Below are 13,547 nucleotides of genomic sequence, written 5' to 3'. Positions count from 1 at the left end.
AGGCCATCCAGCTCAACTGGATTGTGCAGGTTTAATGCTCTATACAAGCCTCCTCCCACCCTTCTTCATCTCACTCTCTATCAGTATATCCTTCTCTCCCTTTCACTCTTGGGTACTGAGCTAACTTCCTCTTAAATGCAGCTAAATTCTCAACTAATGTAAAAGCAATATGCTGGAGATCTGCAATAAAAACAGAAAATCCAGGAAAAAGTCAGCAGGTCTGGTAGAATCTGTGGAGAGAGAAACAAGAGTTAACATTTCGAGTCATATTGGACTCAAAATGCTCAACCTTGTTTCTCTCTCCACAGCTGCTGCTGGACCTGCTAAGTTTTTCCAGTATTTTCTGTTTTTATCTAAGCTCTCAACTGCTCCATGTGGTATCAACTTCCACATTCTAACTGCTCTCTGGGTAAAGAAGCATTCTCCTGAATTCTTTATTGAGCTTATCCATGAATATTTTAAAATTATGGTCCTGATTCCTCCAGAAGTGGAAAGACCTTTTCTCTGTCGGCCCTATGAAAACTTTGCAGAATTTTGAAGACATCTTTGGCCCCTAAAGGTGCAATATAAAATGCAAGTATTTTTCCTCTGGCCCACTTCTAACCCCCTTTATGTCCTGTGCAGTATTCAGTGGGGAAGAACAAAGGTACTGCAAGAATGAGAAAATTGCTTCCAAATTGGGATTGACCGTAGCAGAAGTGCCTTTGATAGAAGAGATAATTACTGCTCAGAATGTAGCTGTGAAAGTGATTAGTGTTCAACTAATGAACTTGAGTACATTACCTTATCAATGGCATTTGACATTAGACAGGTGCTGAAGTGACGATCTCTGACTGAGCTCCATATAAATACCCTGTCCGAATTGCTAATTTTTAAAATTTATTTTTAGACTTCATTTTAAATTTATGCTTGGGTGCATGTGTCACTTATTCTGGCTTTTAGCAGTTTTGCCAGCTTGCTTTATCTCTAAGTCTCACTTAGTGTTGCCTGGATTTTGTCCTGATCCAAGGATTAGCATGAGAGGCAACCGCTCCATTATCAAATAGCTCCTTAAAGAGGAGTCTTGTCATCAGCACCTCCCATGAGAATTGAACCCTTGAGAGAATTGGAGTTAAATCCATGATCTTTCTGCACAGCGATGTGTTTTGAGCATTGAAGTGAGGCTTAGTCATGCAGAGTGGGAAAATCCCAGGCTCCAACCTGCTCTGTCCACCGTTTCTCATGCTGGTTGGCAGTGAGCCATTATCATTACCATCCTAGACAGAGCATGTCTCAGCATTGGGAATGATCCTGGCCTGTGTAAATTTGCCCAATAGAGTTAGCTTTATTGGCCAAATATGTATGAATAAGCACAGCAAATATGGCAGTGATGGAACCATAATGTATTGTACGAGTGTCTCCAATTGGTCTCGGCTGAGGCACCATTGATAGTACTACAATAAGTATCCATAGCCAGGTTTGGGAAGGGATAAAGATGGCAATAGGCCCTTGTAACCTCTGCCGCAAAGTATGAGCATCAGGTGAGGATAGGAGTGAGACCCCTCCTTTAATCCCCTGTCCTTCTGTTTCTCTTCTCCCCTGTCCCTTGACTCTTCCCTCACTCCCAACCCACCCTGACCCTCTATCATCTTTCTCCCCACCCCTGCCCTCTCCCCCATCTTCCCACTCATCAGCCCTCCCAGTCCTTCTCAATCCCTCGTGTTCTCCCCCCACCAACCCTGACCCACCCCGGTCCCTATTGTTCCCTTGCGACCCTTGGTTCCTCTTCTTCCCCCCTCCTCTCTGGTTCCTCTCCTCTTATGTTTCATTCTCCTCCCTAGTCCTTGCTGTTCCTTCATGTCCCTAATCCCAAACTCTTTTTCGTACCCTTCCTATAGCAATGCTCTGTCTAATCTCAGACATGATGTCCCTTGAATGAGCTGACTGAGCTCTGCACACAACGTGGATCTGTACTCCAGCAGGAGCCATCACTTCAGCACAGAGAGAAAGTCCGAAGTTTTACATTCTTTTTTCTCCTATACTTCATTTCACACAGAGTTGTAACATTTTGCAGGAATGCTTAAATTCACGAGTACTTTGTAAAAGCAGTTTAATGTGTAACTTATTGCAGGTACAACTAAGTATCTCAAAATTCTTTGAATGCACTGTTCTGGTTAATGAATTCAGTTTATTATGCTTACAGAGCACGTTCTGTATCTGCATTGTCATTTGCTGCATAGGTGGCAGTGTGGAGACTGGGGGGATGTTTGTGGATTTGAGTGGGTGGTGGTTGGGTGGGTGATTGCAGCACTGGCCACGTTGGTGTTGGTGTGTGTTTGAGTGCACTATTCCTTCCTCTAGGGAATATACTATTTATTCTGCAAATATTTTATGATCTATATTTTTCATCCTTGTTCTCAAATCCCACCATGGCGTCACTTCTACCTATCTCTGTAACTTCCCCCAGCCCCACAACTCTGAGATATCTGCATTCTTCTAGTCCTAGCCGGTTGTGCATCCTTTGCCCCACCATTGGTAACTGCTTTCAGCTGCTTAGATTCTAGGTTCTTGAATTCCCTCCCTAAATTTCTCCACCTCTTGGTCCTTCTTCAACACCTAACTCTTTGACCAAATTTTTACTCCATCACCTGCCCTAATATCTCGTGTGGTTCGGTGCCATATTCTGTCTGATAACACTCCTTTGAAGCGCCTGGGAATGATGTACTGCATTAAAAGTACTGTATAAATGCAAGTTGTTATGAGTCACACTGTTTTAACCCAAGCTGTACTATAACTTTCCTTTAACGTCTTCCTCATTTCCTATTCCCAGGCAGCTGTGCCTCCTGTTAAATGCCGAGAACATCTTTCATTCCATGGCTGAAATCCTCCTTCGGGAAGAAGACCTCAAGTTTGCTTCCACCATGGTCCAAACTCTCAACTCCATTCTCTTAACGTCAACAGAACTCTTCCAGCTACGGAACCAGCTGAAGGATCTGCGTACAATGGTGAGGGGTGTGTCTCAGTGTCCATGAATCCAGCCTAGTGGGTGGGTAGATGAGATTTGGGCAGTGTGGTGCATTCAGACCAAAAGTACTGCATCCTTGCTCCATTAGTCATCCACTTGGTAAAGGCACCTCTAAGCATGCTGGTCCATACAGAGTGCCAAGTTCAAGCTTCGATTCGTAGTGTGGGTGAGTCGGCTAATTAAGCTCGGAGACCAGTGGCAATTGTTGGCTCCTATGTGCTTTTCCTCTAAACACGTTAATTTCCCTGACTGCCATCTCAGGCTATGTCCTATGATATAGCTCGATGCCTAAGCCCAAGGTGATTTTCTTTTCCCACATCTGCTTGGTTCCCAAGAACCCTGAAGGATACTGCCTCTTCCAACAGCTGCTGAGGCTCTGACCCTTGCCCTCATCGGCTAGAGACTTGATTTCTCTCTTGCTCTCTCCATCTAGCCTTCTGCATGTTGGAGCTGACAGGCACAAAAAGCAACTTTAATTTTGGGCAAATTTTCACTTTTCCTGTTTGGCTGTAGCAGATCCGCTATCCATTTTACATCCTGCCTGATTATTGTTAATGAAAACAGGATATCCGGCGCATTTTGAAATGGGCAGCCCATCCCCTGCCGACCGTTTTCCATACGCAGGAAATGTGAAAATTTATCTCTGTTTTACTGCACAGCCCATGGTAAGACCCTGCCCATTAACTCTGAACCATATCACAACGGGTTAGAACTAAGCCTGTTCTTTATATCAGGCCTTTGTGCATTTGAAAAAGCTATGCATTTATGTTAGCCTAACAGAGTTTCTTAGAAACAGTGCAAAATGTTAACATGATGAAATAATAACTTAATTTGAAGTACAATGACTTATGTATATAGGTCATCTTAAATTGGGCCCATCGTACTTGTAACAGCTTTCTGAGTGAACTATCCACTTAATCCCTTCCCTCATATATTCTTAATTTTTTTTCTCAAATATTTATCCACTTGCCTTTTAAAACCAAGTTTGCCACCATGGCTCCATGTTCTTACAACTCTCTGGATTAAAAATATAAATGAATTATTCTCCTTATCTGCCTCTTCGTTCTTTTGGTGATGATGGTAAATTTATGTGCTTTAGTTACCAATTCACTGAACAATGGAAAGAGCTTTTCTCAGTTTATCTGATCAAAAACCCCTCCGAATTTTCAACGCCTCTATCAGATCTCCTCTTGGCTTTCAATATCCTAATGAAAAGACCCCCACTTTCTCTAGTGCTTCCTCCTAACTAAACCCTCTCCAAGTGAGCACTCTCCTTAAGATAGTCTGTAGGTTCATTGGTAAGGGCCCTAATATGCCTCACATGTTAAGTGGCTGCTGCACATGGAGAGAGCAGCTTGGAAAATTCTGGATTTTGTGCCATTTGGTTTATAATCCCTGCAGGTGCAGGAAAATTCCTTTCACTCCCTCACCTCGGAGTTCTAACTGTAAATCATCCAGTTTGATGGTCTCATTATGATTCCAAGAGTCTCAGTGCCATGGACAAAGAGCTGACTTATCATGCACAGTGATACAGGAGACAATCATTTGAAAACCAGACCAGACATTTCTTAAATGAAGTGTTGTTGTCCTCTCTCAGCTGTGATGAAGGTCAGCCCCACATCAATCTTGGATACCGCGCAGTGCAGCAAGCCTGCCGCACACAACAAACAGAAGTTAGAATGAACATTGGTGTCAATGGAGATCAATTTATTTCCCCTCTATACAATGATGGTCAATTTGATTTGTATAAAAGAGTTAAGTTTCTCCTAAAGAGTAAGAAGACCATCTCCAATCAGCAATCCACCTTTACAACAGATGGTGCTATGATGTCCAATTTAATGAGTAGGCTTCTTTTGCCCTGTGTTCAGAGGGCTTTAGAAAAGTTCTAAATGAGTGTGCTGAGCACCACAGTTTGAAGCCATCGCTTGAGGGGGTTTATGTATCATAAGTTGGCTGCTTTTAAATATTGTTTCCTTGCATTTTGTCGCCTACAGGAAAGCTGCAATCTGTTCTGTGGCTTGTATCGTTCCTGGTGCCACAATCCTGTCGCCACGGTCTCTCTCTGCTTCCTCACGCAGAACTACAAACACGCCTATGATCTCATTCAGAAGTTGTATCCTTTTGTTCTAACTAGTGAGTTGGGCAGCTCAGTTTTCTTTCCAACAGCTTAGAGCAGTCAGCAGCATTTGTGCCTTGGTGGTTAAAAAGTTATGGGGTCTAGCCTCGTGCAGGCTTGAGGTCATAGCTTAGTTTGACACAATTAGATGGACAGCCCTTTAGATGATGTACTAAACTGAGGCCCTCTCGCCTGTTCCACTGTTTGAGGTGAACATTATAAAGATTCCATGGCATCATTCGGAGAGCAGGGAGTTGTCTCGGTGCCCTGCTTAATCTTCCTTCTCAACCCTAACTACCAAACAAAAACCAAGAATAGAAAATGCTGGAAATACCCAGCAGGTCTGCCATCATCTGTGGAGAGAGGAAAAAAAAAGTTAATGTTTCGGGTCAAGGACCTTTCATCACCAAAAAGTTAGAAATGGAATAGGTTTTGAGCAAAGGGTGGATGGGACAAGGACAAAAGGGAGGTGTGTAATAGGGTGGAAAACAGGACTGTTAATACACAGCAGTTTGTAAAGGCTGAGTTATTTAAAATCCCAGAGGCAAACTTTAAACAACTGTCATAACCTATATTTTCAATTGGTATGATTTGAGTTGCAGCTCTAAATTCAGGAATAAGACCACCAGTTCTCGAGAGGTTTTTATATCAAACAAAATGAAACATTTAGTTATTTACAACAAATTAAACACATACACATGGCTACAAATTGCTACTATCATAACTTTTAACAAATTTCCAAATTAATCTCCACTATGGCAACAATAATCAATAGACTTAAACAGAGACCAGGCAAAGCATTTTTCACCTTACGAATTCAAAATGAGGTTCCTTTCAATTTATTCCTTCGCAGACACAGTGGTAGGCTTACAGGCTTAGATCTTACATACCTCTGACCTGCACACATAAACTCCTTTCTGTTATGCCCAGCCTTTCCCTTTGAATGCAAATTTTCATTGTATCACCAGGCCCTTTGAACCCCTTTCATAGTACCAATTGTATTAGTAATATAAACGTTGCTTGATGTCTCCTAGCTAGGTGCAAGATTTCACACCCACTCTTGAATGCCCTATTCAACAAAATGCAAATGCACCCTTTACCTTACTGTTTACATCTCAAAACTATTACACATCAAAGCACCTAGACTAGCTGGCTTTAATCCAATTAACACACACACAGACTAAACCTCCATTTAAAACAAATAATTTCCAGTAACATTTTATACAGTAATATTGTATTATGACACCCTCATGTTGGATACCCCAACAACTGGAGATATCTTTCTTATGTCCACCATTGCTTTTCGACCTCTATCAGATCACCCCTCAACCTTATCTTTTCTAGAGAAAAAAGCCTCGGCCTGTTTGGTCTTCACTGGTGTTATAACCTCATAGTTTGGGTACCCTTGTAAATCTTGACATGAGGTGTTTATAAATGGAAGTGGCCTTGTTATAAGTTTCCTCCGCCATTTCCGCCAACTCCAGCATGATGCCACCACCAAACACATCTTCCCTTCACCCCCCCGGCGGCATTCCCTAGGGATCGTTCCCTCGGGGACACCCTGGTCCACTCCTCCATCACCCCCTACTCCTCAACCCCCACCTATGGCACCTCCCCATGCCCACGCAGAATATGCAACACCTGCCCCTTCACTTCCTCTCTCCTCACTGTCCAAGGGCCCAAACACTCCTTTCAAGTGAAGCAGCATTTCACTTGCATTTCCCCTAACTTAGTCTACTGCATTCGTTGCTCCCAATGTGGTCTCCTCTACATTGGAGAGACCAAACGTAAACTGGGCGACCGTTTTGCAGAACACCTGCGGTCTGTCCGCAAGAAAGACCCAAACCTCCATGCCGCTTACCATTTTAACACTCCACCCTGCTCTCTTGCCCACATGTCTGTCCTTGGCTTGCTGCATTGTTCCAGTGAAGCCAACGCAAACTGGAGGAACAGCACCTCATCTTCTGACTAGGCACTTAACAGCCTTCCGGACTGAATATTGAATTCAACAACTTTAGATCTTGAACTCCCTCCTCCGTTTCTTCCCCCTCCCTTTTGTTTTTTCCAATAATTTGTATAGATTTTTCTTTTCCCACCTATTTCCATTATTTTAAAATCTATACCTGTAATGCCCTGTCAGTCTTTCCACCCCACCCCCACTAGAGCTGAACCTTGAGTGTCCTGCCATCCATTCTTAATTAGCACATTCTCTTAGATAATATCACTACCTTCAACACCTCTTTGTTCCTTTGTCTGTGACATCTTTTGATTATCTGCTCCTATCACTGCTTGCTTGTCCCTACAACCACCGCACCCCCTAACTTCTCTCCCCCCACCCCCCCCCCCACCCTCCACCCCCACCTTAAACCAGTTTATATTTCACGCCTCTCCTAATATTACTCAGTTCTGTTGAAGGGTCATGAGGACTCGAAACGTCAACTCTTTTCTTCTCCGCCGATGCTGCCAGACCTGCTGAGTTTTTCCAGGTAATTCTGTTTTTGTTTTGTTATAAGTGACCTGGATTGCAGCTTTGATGACCTGATTGTGTGTTTCCCAGTAAGAGGTGGGAGTGCCTCACGTGCTGGGTGCAGGATTTCATGCTGTCAAATTCATGTTGAGCAGTCATTGATGGGAACAGAAATGCTCCCGTTGCCAACTCACCAGATCTCACCACCTTCAATGATGGCCACTTTCAAGCCTTCCAAAAGTACCAAAGGGCAGTGACTCACTTGGCAGCTGTTGGTCTAGACTTAACTGTCCCTTTCCCAGTGTTCTACTGCTTATATAACAAAAGCACTCTCTATAATACAGTAGAAACTCCCAACATGCTATCAGGGGTGTACTATAAGGTATTATTATGAATGCACATGATCACTACCAGGAGTGAGTGTACATTGAAAGATAGGTAAGCAGCTGTGGGATAGGTACGCTTCTGGTTGTGACAGAGTTTTGGTCTTTAATATTAAACACAAGGATCTTCACAAGTACATTGGCAATGTCACAGCACATAGTAACTGGAAGAAGTATTACCCAATTTGTGATTTCAACAATTTACCTGTCAAAAGAGAGGGTCGTTGAGTGCAGGGTCATCCCAGAGCAGGTGATATGAGAGTAAAAGCAAAATACTGTGGATGCTGGAAATCTGAAACAAAAACAAAAAATTGCTGGAAAAACTCAGCAGGTCTGACAGCATCTGTGGAGAGGAAGACAGAGTTAATGTTTCGAGTCCGTATGACTCTTCATCAGATATGAGGGGTTGTGTCTGACAACGGTGTGATGATGTTGCCTCTCACTTGTTTGAAATACTTTTCAGTTTATTTTCAGATTTGCATGGACAAGGTTCCATTAGAAGGCAGCTTTTAAACTGTACAGAGGTTGAGATGTAACATTTTCCAGGACACTTGGTATGTCACTAAGACACCTCTCATCCAAGTATTGCACTTTAAAAAAAATACTTGGGCTTTTTGAGGCACTTTGAATAACTGTCACTTCTAACAGTTCATTGTCTCACTCCTGGGCTCTGGTCCTGAAATTGTGCAGACTTTGCATCTTTCAGCTCTCGCCTCAAGGCCAGACAAGACCAGAATTGGCAAAAGAATGTGTCACAGATTCCTCTGCAAGGCCAAATAGAAAAACATTAGCACCAGCAGCTGCTCTCTGTGTATTTTATCTCTTCCATTTATAGGTAAAAGCCTAAAGTGAAAATACCGCAACTTCATTCAGTCAGACATTTATTAGCTTTGGACAAAGCACTTGGTCTTTTATTTTCTTTTTCACTGCCTATATGTTAGAGCTGTGCAGTTTCTACTTGTAGGTTATGTAAGCTTTGCCTGTGTTGAGTCAACTGACGAGAGCCAACAGGGGCTTGTAGGACTTCCTAATTTACCTTGGGCTGGGGAGGAGAGAAAATCAACCAGGTTCCTGTTCCTGGTTAGCATCTAACCACAATCCCACTTTACTACCCTGCTGGAAAGCTGATGTGTGAGGCCAGGTCTGCATAAAGTCAGGCTCAGCTGTTGTATTTCCCCCTTGGTTGAATAGCCTGCCGTAACTCACTTGCACGAGGTGAATAGGCACAGGGCAAGATATCCACCAAGTGACTGACATCAGAGCTGAAGAGAGGTAGAAATTTGATGGGTTTTATGCTGTTGAAGAGAGTGGGTAGAGCAGGTGGAGCAAAATAGAAGGTTAGGGAGAGGTGGGAGCTAAGGAGAGGTTGGACAAAGATGTCATGGACACAAGACAGAGGGAGTGTAAATGTTGAAGACTAAGGCAAGCGCTAATACTGATGGGAGATGAGGTGCTGTTCCTCCAGTTTGTGTTGGGCTTCACTGGAACATTTCAGCAGGCCAAGGACAAAAATGTGGGCATGAGAGCAAGATGGTGAATTGAAATGGCAAGGGTCATGCTTGCAGACTGAGTCAAAGTGTGGGGCAAAGTGATCACCCAGTCTGTGTTTAGTCTCCCCAGTGTAGAGGAGACTGCATTGGGAGCAGCGAATGCTGTAGAATAAATTGAAAGTGTGGGTGAATCACTGCTTCATCTGAAAGGAGTGTTTGGGGCCTTGGACATTGAGGAGGAAGGAGGTAAAGGGGCAGGTGTTATATCTTCTGCGATTGCATGAGAAGGTGCCATGGGAAGAGGATGAGGAGTTTGGGTTGATGGAGGAGTGGACTAGGGTGTTACAGAGGGAACAATGAGATGAGAGGAAGTTGTGTTTGTGATGGCATCATGCTAGAGTTGGCGGAAATGGCGGAGGATGATCCTTTGAATGTGGAGGCTGGTGGGATGAAAAGTGAGGATAATCAATCATGGCTCTGGGAGGGAGGGGAAGGGCTGAGGGCAGAAGCTACAACACTGGCATCTACCCAGCAATGTGGAAAATTGCCCAGGGAAGTCCTCTACACAAAAAGCAGGACAAATCCAAACCGTCCAATTATTGCCCCATCAGTCTACTCTCGATCATCAGAAAAGTGGTGGAAGGCGTCATCAACAGTAGTGCTATCAAGCGGCACTTGTTTAGCAATAACCTCTCACCGACATTGAGCTTGGGTTCCGCCAGGGCTACTCACCTCCTGACTTCATTACAGCCTTGGTTCAAACATAGACAAAAGAGCTGAACTCGAGCGGTGAGGTGAGAGTGACTGCCTTTGACGCCAAGGCAGCATTTGACCGAGTGTGACATCAAGGAGCCGGAGCAAAATTGGGGTCATTGGGAACCTGGGAAAACTCTCTGCTAGTTGGAGTCATACCTAGCACAAAGGAAGATGGTTGTGATTGTTGGAGGTCAGTCATATCAGTTCCAGGACACCACTGCAGGAGTTATTCAGGGTAGTGTCCTAGGCCTAATCATCTTCAATTGCTTCATCAACGGCCTTCCTTCCATCATAAGGTCAGAAGTGGGGATGTTCGCTGATGATTGCACAATGTTCAGCGCCATTCACAACTACTCAGATACTGAAGCAGTCCATGTCCAAATGCAGCAGGACCTGGACAATATCCAGGCTTGGGCTGACAAGTAGCAAGTAACATTTGCGCCACACAAGTGCCAGACAATGACCATCTCCAACATGAGGGAATCTAACTATCACCCCATGAAATTCAATGGCATTACCATCGCTGAATTCCCCACTATCAACATCCGGGGGTTTACCATTGGCCAGAAACTAAACTGGACTAGCCAAATAAATACTGTGGCTACAAGAGCAGGCCAGAGATTGGGAATCCTGTAGTTAGTAACTCACCTCCTGAATCCCCAAAGCCTGTTCACCATTTACAAGGTACAAGTCAGGAATGTAATGGACTACTCTCTTGCCTGGATGAGTGCAACTCCCGCAACGCTCAAGAAGCTTGACACCGTCTAGGCCGAAGCAGCCCACTTGATTGGCACCACATCCACAAACATTCACTCCATCCACCACCGACGCACAGTGGCAGGAGTGTGTACCATCTACAAAATGCACTGGAGAAACTAACCAAGCCTCCTTAGACAGCACCTTCTAAGCCCATAACCATTACCATCTAGGACAAGGACAGCAGGCAGATGGGAACTCCACCACCTGTAAGTTCCCCTCCAAAGCAATCACCATCCTGACTTGGAAATATACCACCATTCCTTCACTGTCACTGGGTCAAAATCCTGGAACTCCCTAACAGCACTGTGGGTGTACCTACACCACATGGACTGCAGCGGTTCAAGAAGGTAGCTCACCACCACCTGCTCAAGGGCAATTGGGGGTGGGCACTAAATGTTGGCCTAGCCAGCGATGCTCTCATCCCCTGAAAGAATGAAAAAAGCGTAGGAGATGGGTCGGAAACAGTTGAGGGCCCTGTCAACCACAGTGGTTGGGGGGGGTGTTGGTGGTGTGAGGGGAAGGGCCTTGGCTCAGGAAAAAGGACGACATGTCAGATACGTCATTTTGTAAGGTAGTATCATCAGAACAGATGTGACGGAGGCGGAGAAACTGGGAGAATGGGATGTAGTCCTTACAGGAAGTACGTTGTGAGGAGATGTAGCCGAGGTAGCTGTGAAAGTTGGTGAGCTTGTAATGAATATTGATAGACAGTCTATCCCCAGAAATGGAGACTGAGAAGTCAAAGAAGGGGGAAGGGAAGCGTTGGAAATGGACCATGTGAAAGTGAGAGAGGGGTGGTAATTGGAAGCAAAATTGGTACATTTTACTAAGTCAAGACGAGGGTATGAAGCAGCACCAATAAAGCTAATGATGTATTGAAAAAGAGTGGTGGGAGGGAGCCTGAGTAGGATTGAAACAAGGAATGTTCCACATACCCCAGGAAAAGACAGGCGTAACTCAGGCCCATGCAGGTCCTATCCTAGCCTCCCCTTCTTCCAGAAATCTCAAGTACCCTTGAATATTCAGGTCCCAGTCTTAGCCACCTTGCAGCCATGTCTCTATAATGGCTATCAGATTATACATATTTATTTCTATTTGAGCTGAAAATTCATCCCTTCTGTTATGAATGCTACATGCATTCAGATACAGAACCTTTAGCTCTGTCTTTTTACTGTTTTTGAAACCTCTGGCCTTATCTGCTGGAGCAGTCTTAACTTTGTATGCTCTGTCCCGTCCTTCCATGCTCTGATTATCATTACCCTTTATAGCTACCTTGCTTTCTTACCTTGCCCTCTCCCTTTAACACAACTTCCCCCTCTTAATCCCTCGCCCCCACCACTTAGCTTAAATAAATTCTACCGCCCTAGTTATACAACTTGCCAGAAAACTGGTCCCAGCACATATCGGATGGAGACCGTTCTAAAGGTACAGCTCCCACTTTCCCCAGTACTGGTGCCAGTGCCCCAGTCTGTCCAGTGCAGCTCTTCAAATGGGCTCCAACTCACGTGAAGGTAGTGTGTGGTTATGTTACTGGACTGGTAATCCAGAGAACATGCATTCAAATGAGAACTTGAATTCAGCTTTTTTAAATTCGAAAATAAGAAGCCAGAATCAACAAAATGTCCGGGAACCTGTCAGATTGTTGTAAAAACCCAAGTTTAGGGAAGGAAACCTGCCATCCTCCTGCAGGTTTGGCTTACGGATTCAACTCCCAGTCCCAGAACCAGTGCAGTAATCATGGTTGGCTCTTAGCTGCCCTCTGAAGATACCTAGTAAGCCTCTGGCATGTATCACACCACAACCAGCGGTTTAAAGAAAAGGCTAACCACTATCTGTGCAGGGTAACTGGGATTGGGCAATAAATTGTAGCCTTACCAACAATATCCATATCCCAAGAATGAATTTTTAAAGATTTTATGTTTTCCACAAAAATATTTTGCTGCCCAGAGTGCTAATCTCCATTTGAACTTGGAAGGCAGTCAGTTCTAGTTGATGCTAACAGCATACTTAACTTTGAAATTTCTTCCAGCTCTTTCAACAGCTTTAGTTAAAGATGATGTCATGATGTGAATGAAGACCTCAAGTTCAATTCCAAATAAGGTGCTAGCTGTGGCTCAATGGTAGTGCTCTTGCCTCTGATTCAGAAGGTTATGGGTTCAAGTCTTACTCTGGAGGTACAAGCAGATAATCCAGGCTGATGCTCCAGTGCAGTGCAGTAATTCCTTGCATAATGTAGTCAGATTCCTAAAAAGTGCAACTTTAAATGAAACACCTCGAAGCAAATCAGATTTTCCCATTGCAACCAATGTAAAAGTTAGGCTCTATAGGACATTGCATGTCAGAAAAAAAGTTAAAACATTATACCATGTAAGCTGAAATACTGTGCATTCCTAAATTCTTATATTCATAAATAACATTTAAAATAAATTTTAAAATATGCTAACTCTTTCTACTTACCTCCTGCTCATCGTCTCTCTTCTGCTCACTGCTTCCCTCCTTGATTCTCCTGCTTGCCAGGCCTCTGGAGAGGGGCAGCAAGAGGGAGGAAGCAAGCGAGGGAGCGTGAGGAGCT

The 13,547-nt window shown here is 44.1% G+C and overlaps 1 protein-coding gene across 3 annotated transcripts in view; it reads left to right on the top strand.

Annotated features, from left to right (window-relative positions):
- The window catches only part of vac14 (vac14 homolog (S. cerevisiae)), a 353,410-nt gene that overhangs the window by 241,754 nt on the left and 98,109 nt on the right, over positions 1–13,547 (top strand). For all 3 annotated transcript variants that reach the window (XM_078543974.1, XM_078543973.1, XM_078543975.1), the window contains exons 16-17: positions 2,810–2,984; positions 4,999–5,117. In XM_078543974.1, coding sequence (XP_078400100.1) covers positions 2,810–2,984; positions 4,999–5,117 — 294 coding nt within the window. The remainder of the gene's footprint in view (positions 1–2,809; positions 2,985–4,998; positions 5,118–13,547) is intronic.

This window comes from Cetorhinus maximus, chromosome 6, assembly GCF_964194155.1.
Source record: "Cetorhinus maximus chromosome 6, sCetMax3.hap1.1, whole genome shotgun sequence".
Classification (NCBI taxonomy): domain Eukaryota; kingdom Metazoa; phylum Chordata; class Chondrichthyes; order Lamniformes; family Cetorhinidae; genus Cetorhinus; species Cetorhinus maximus.
This window is presented reverse-complemented; position numbering and strand designations above follow the sequence as displayed.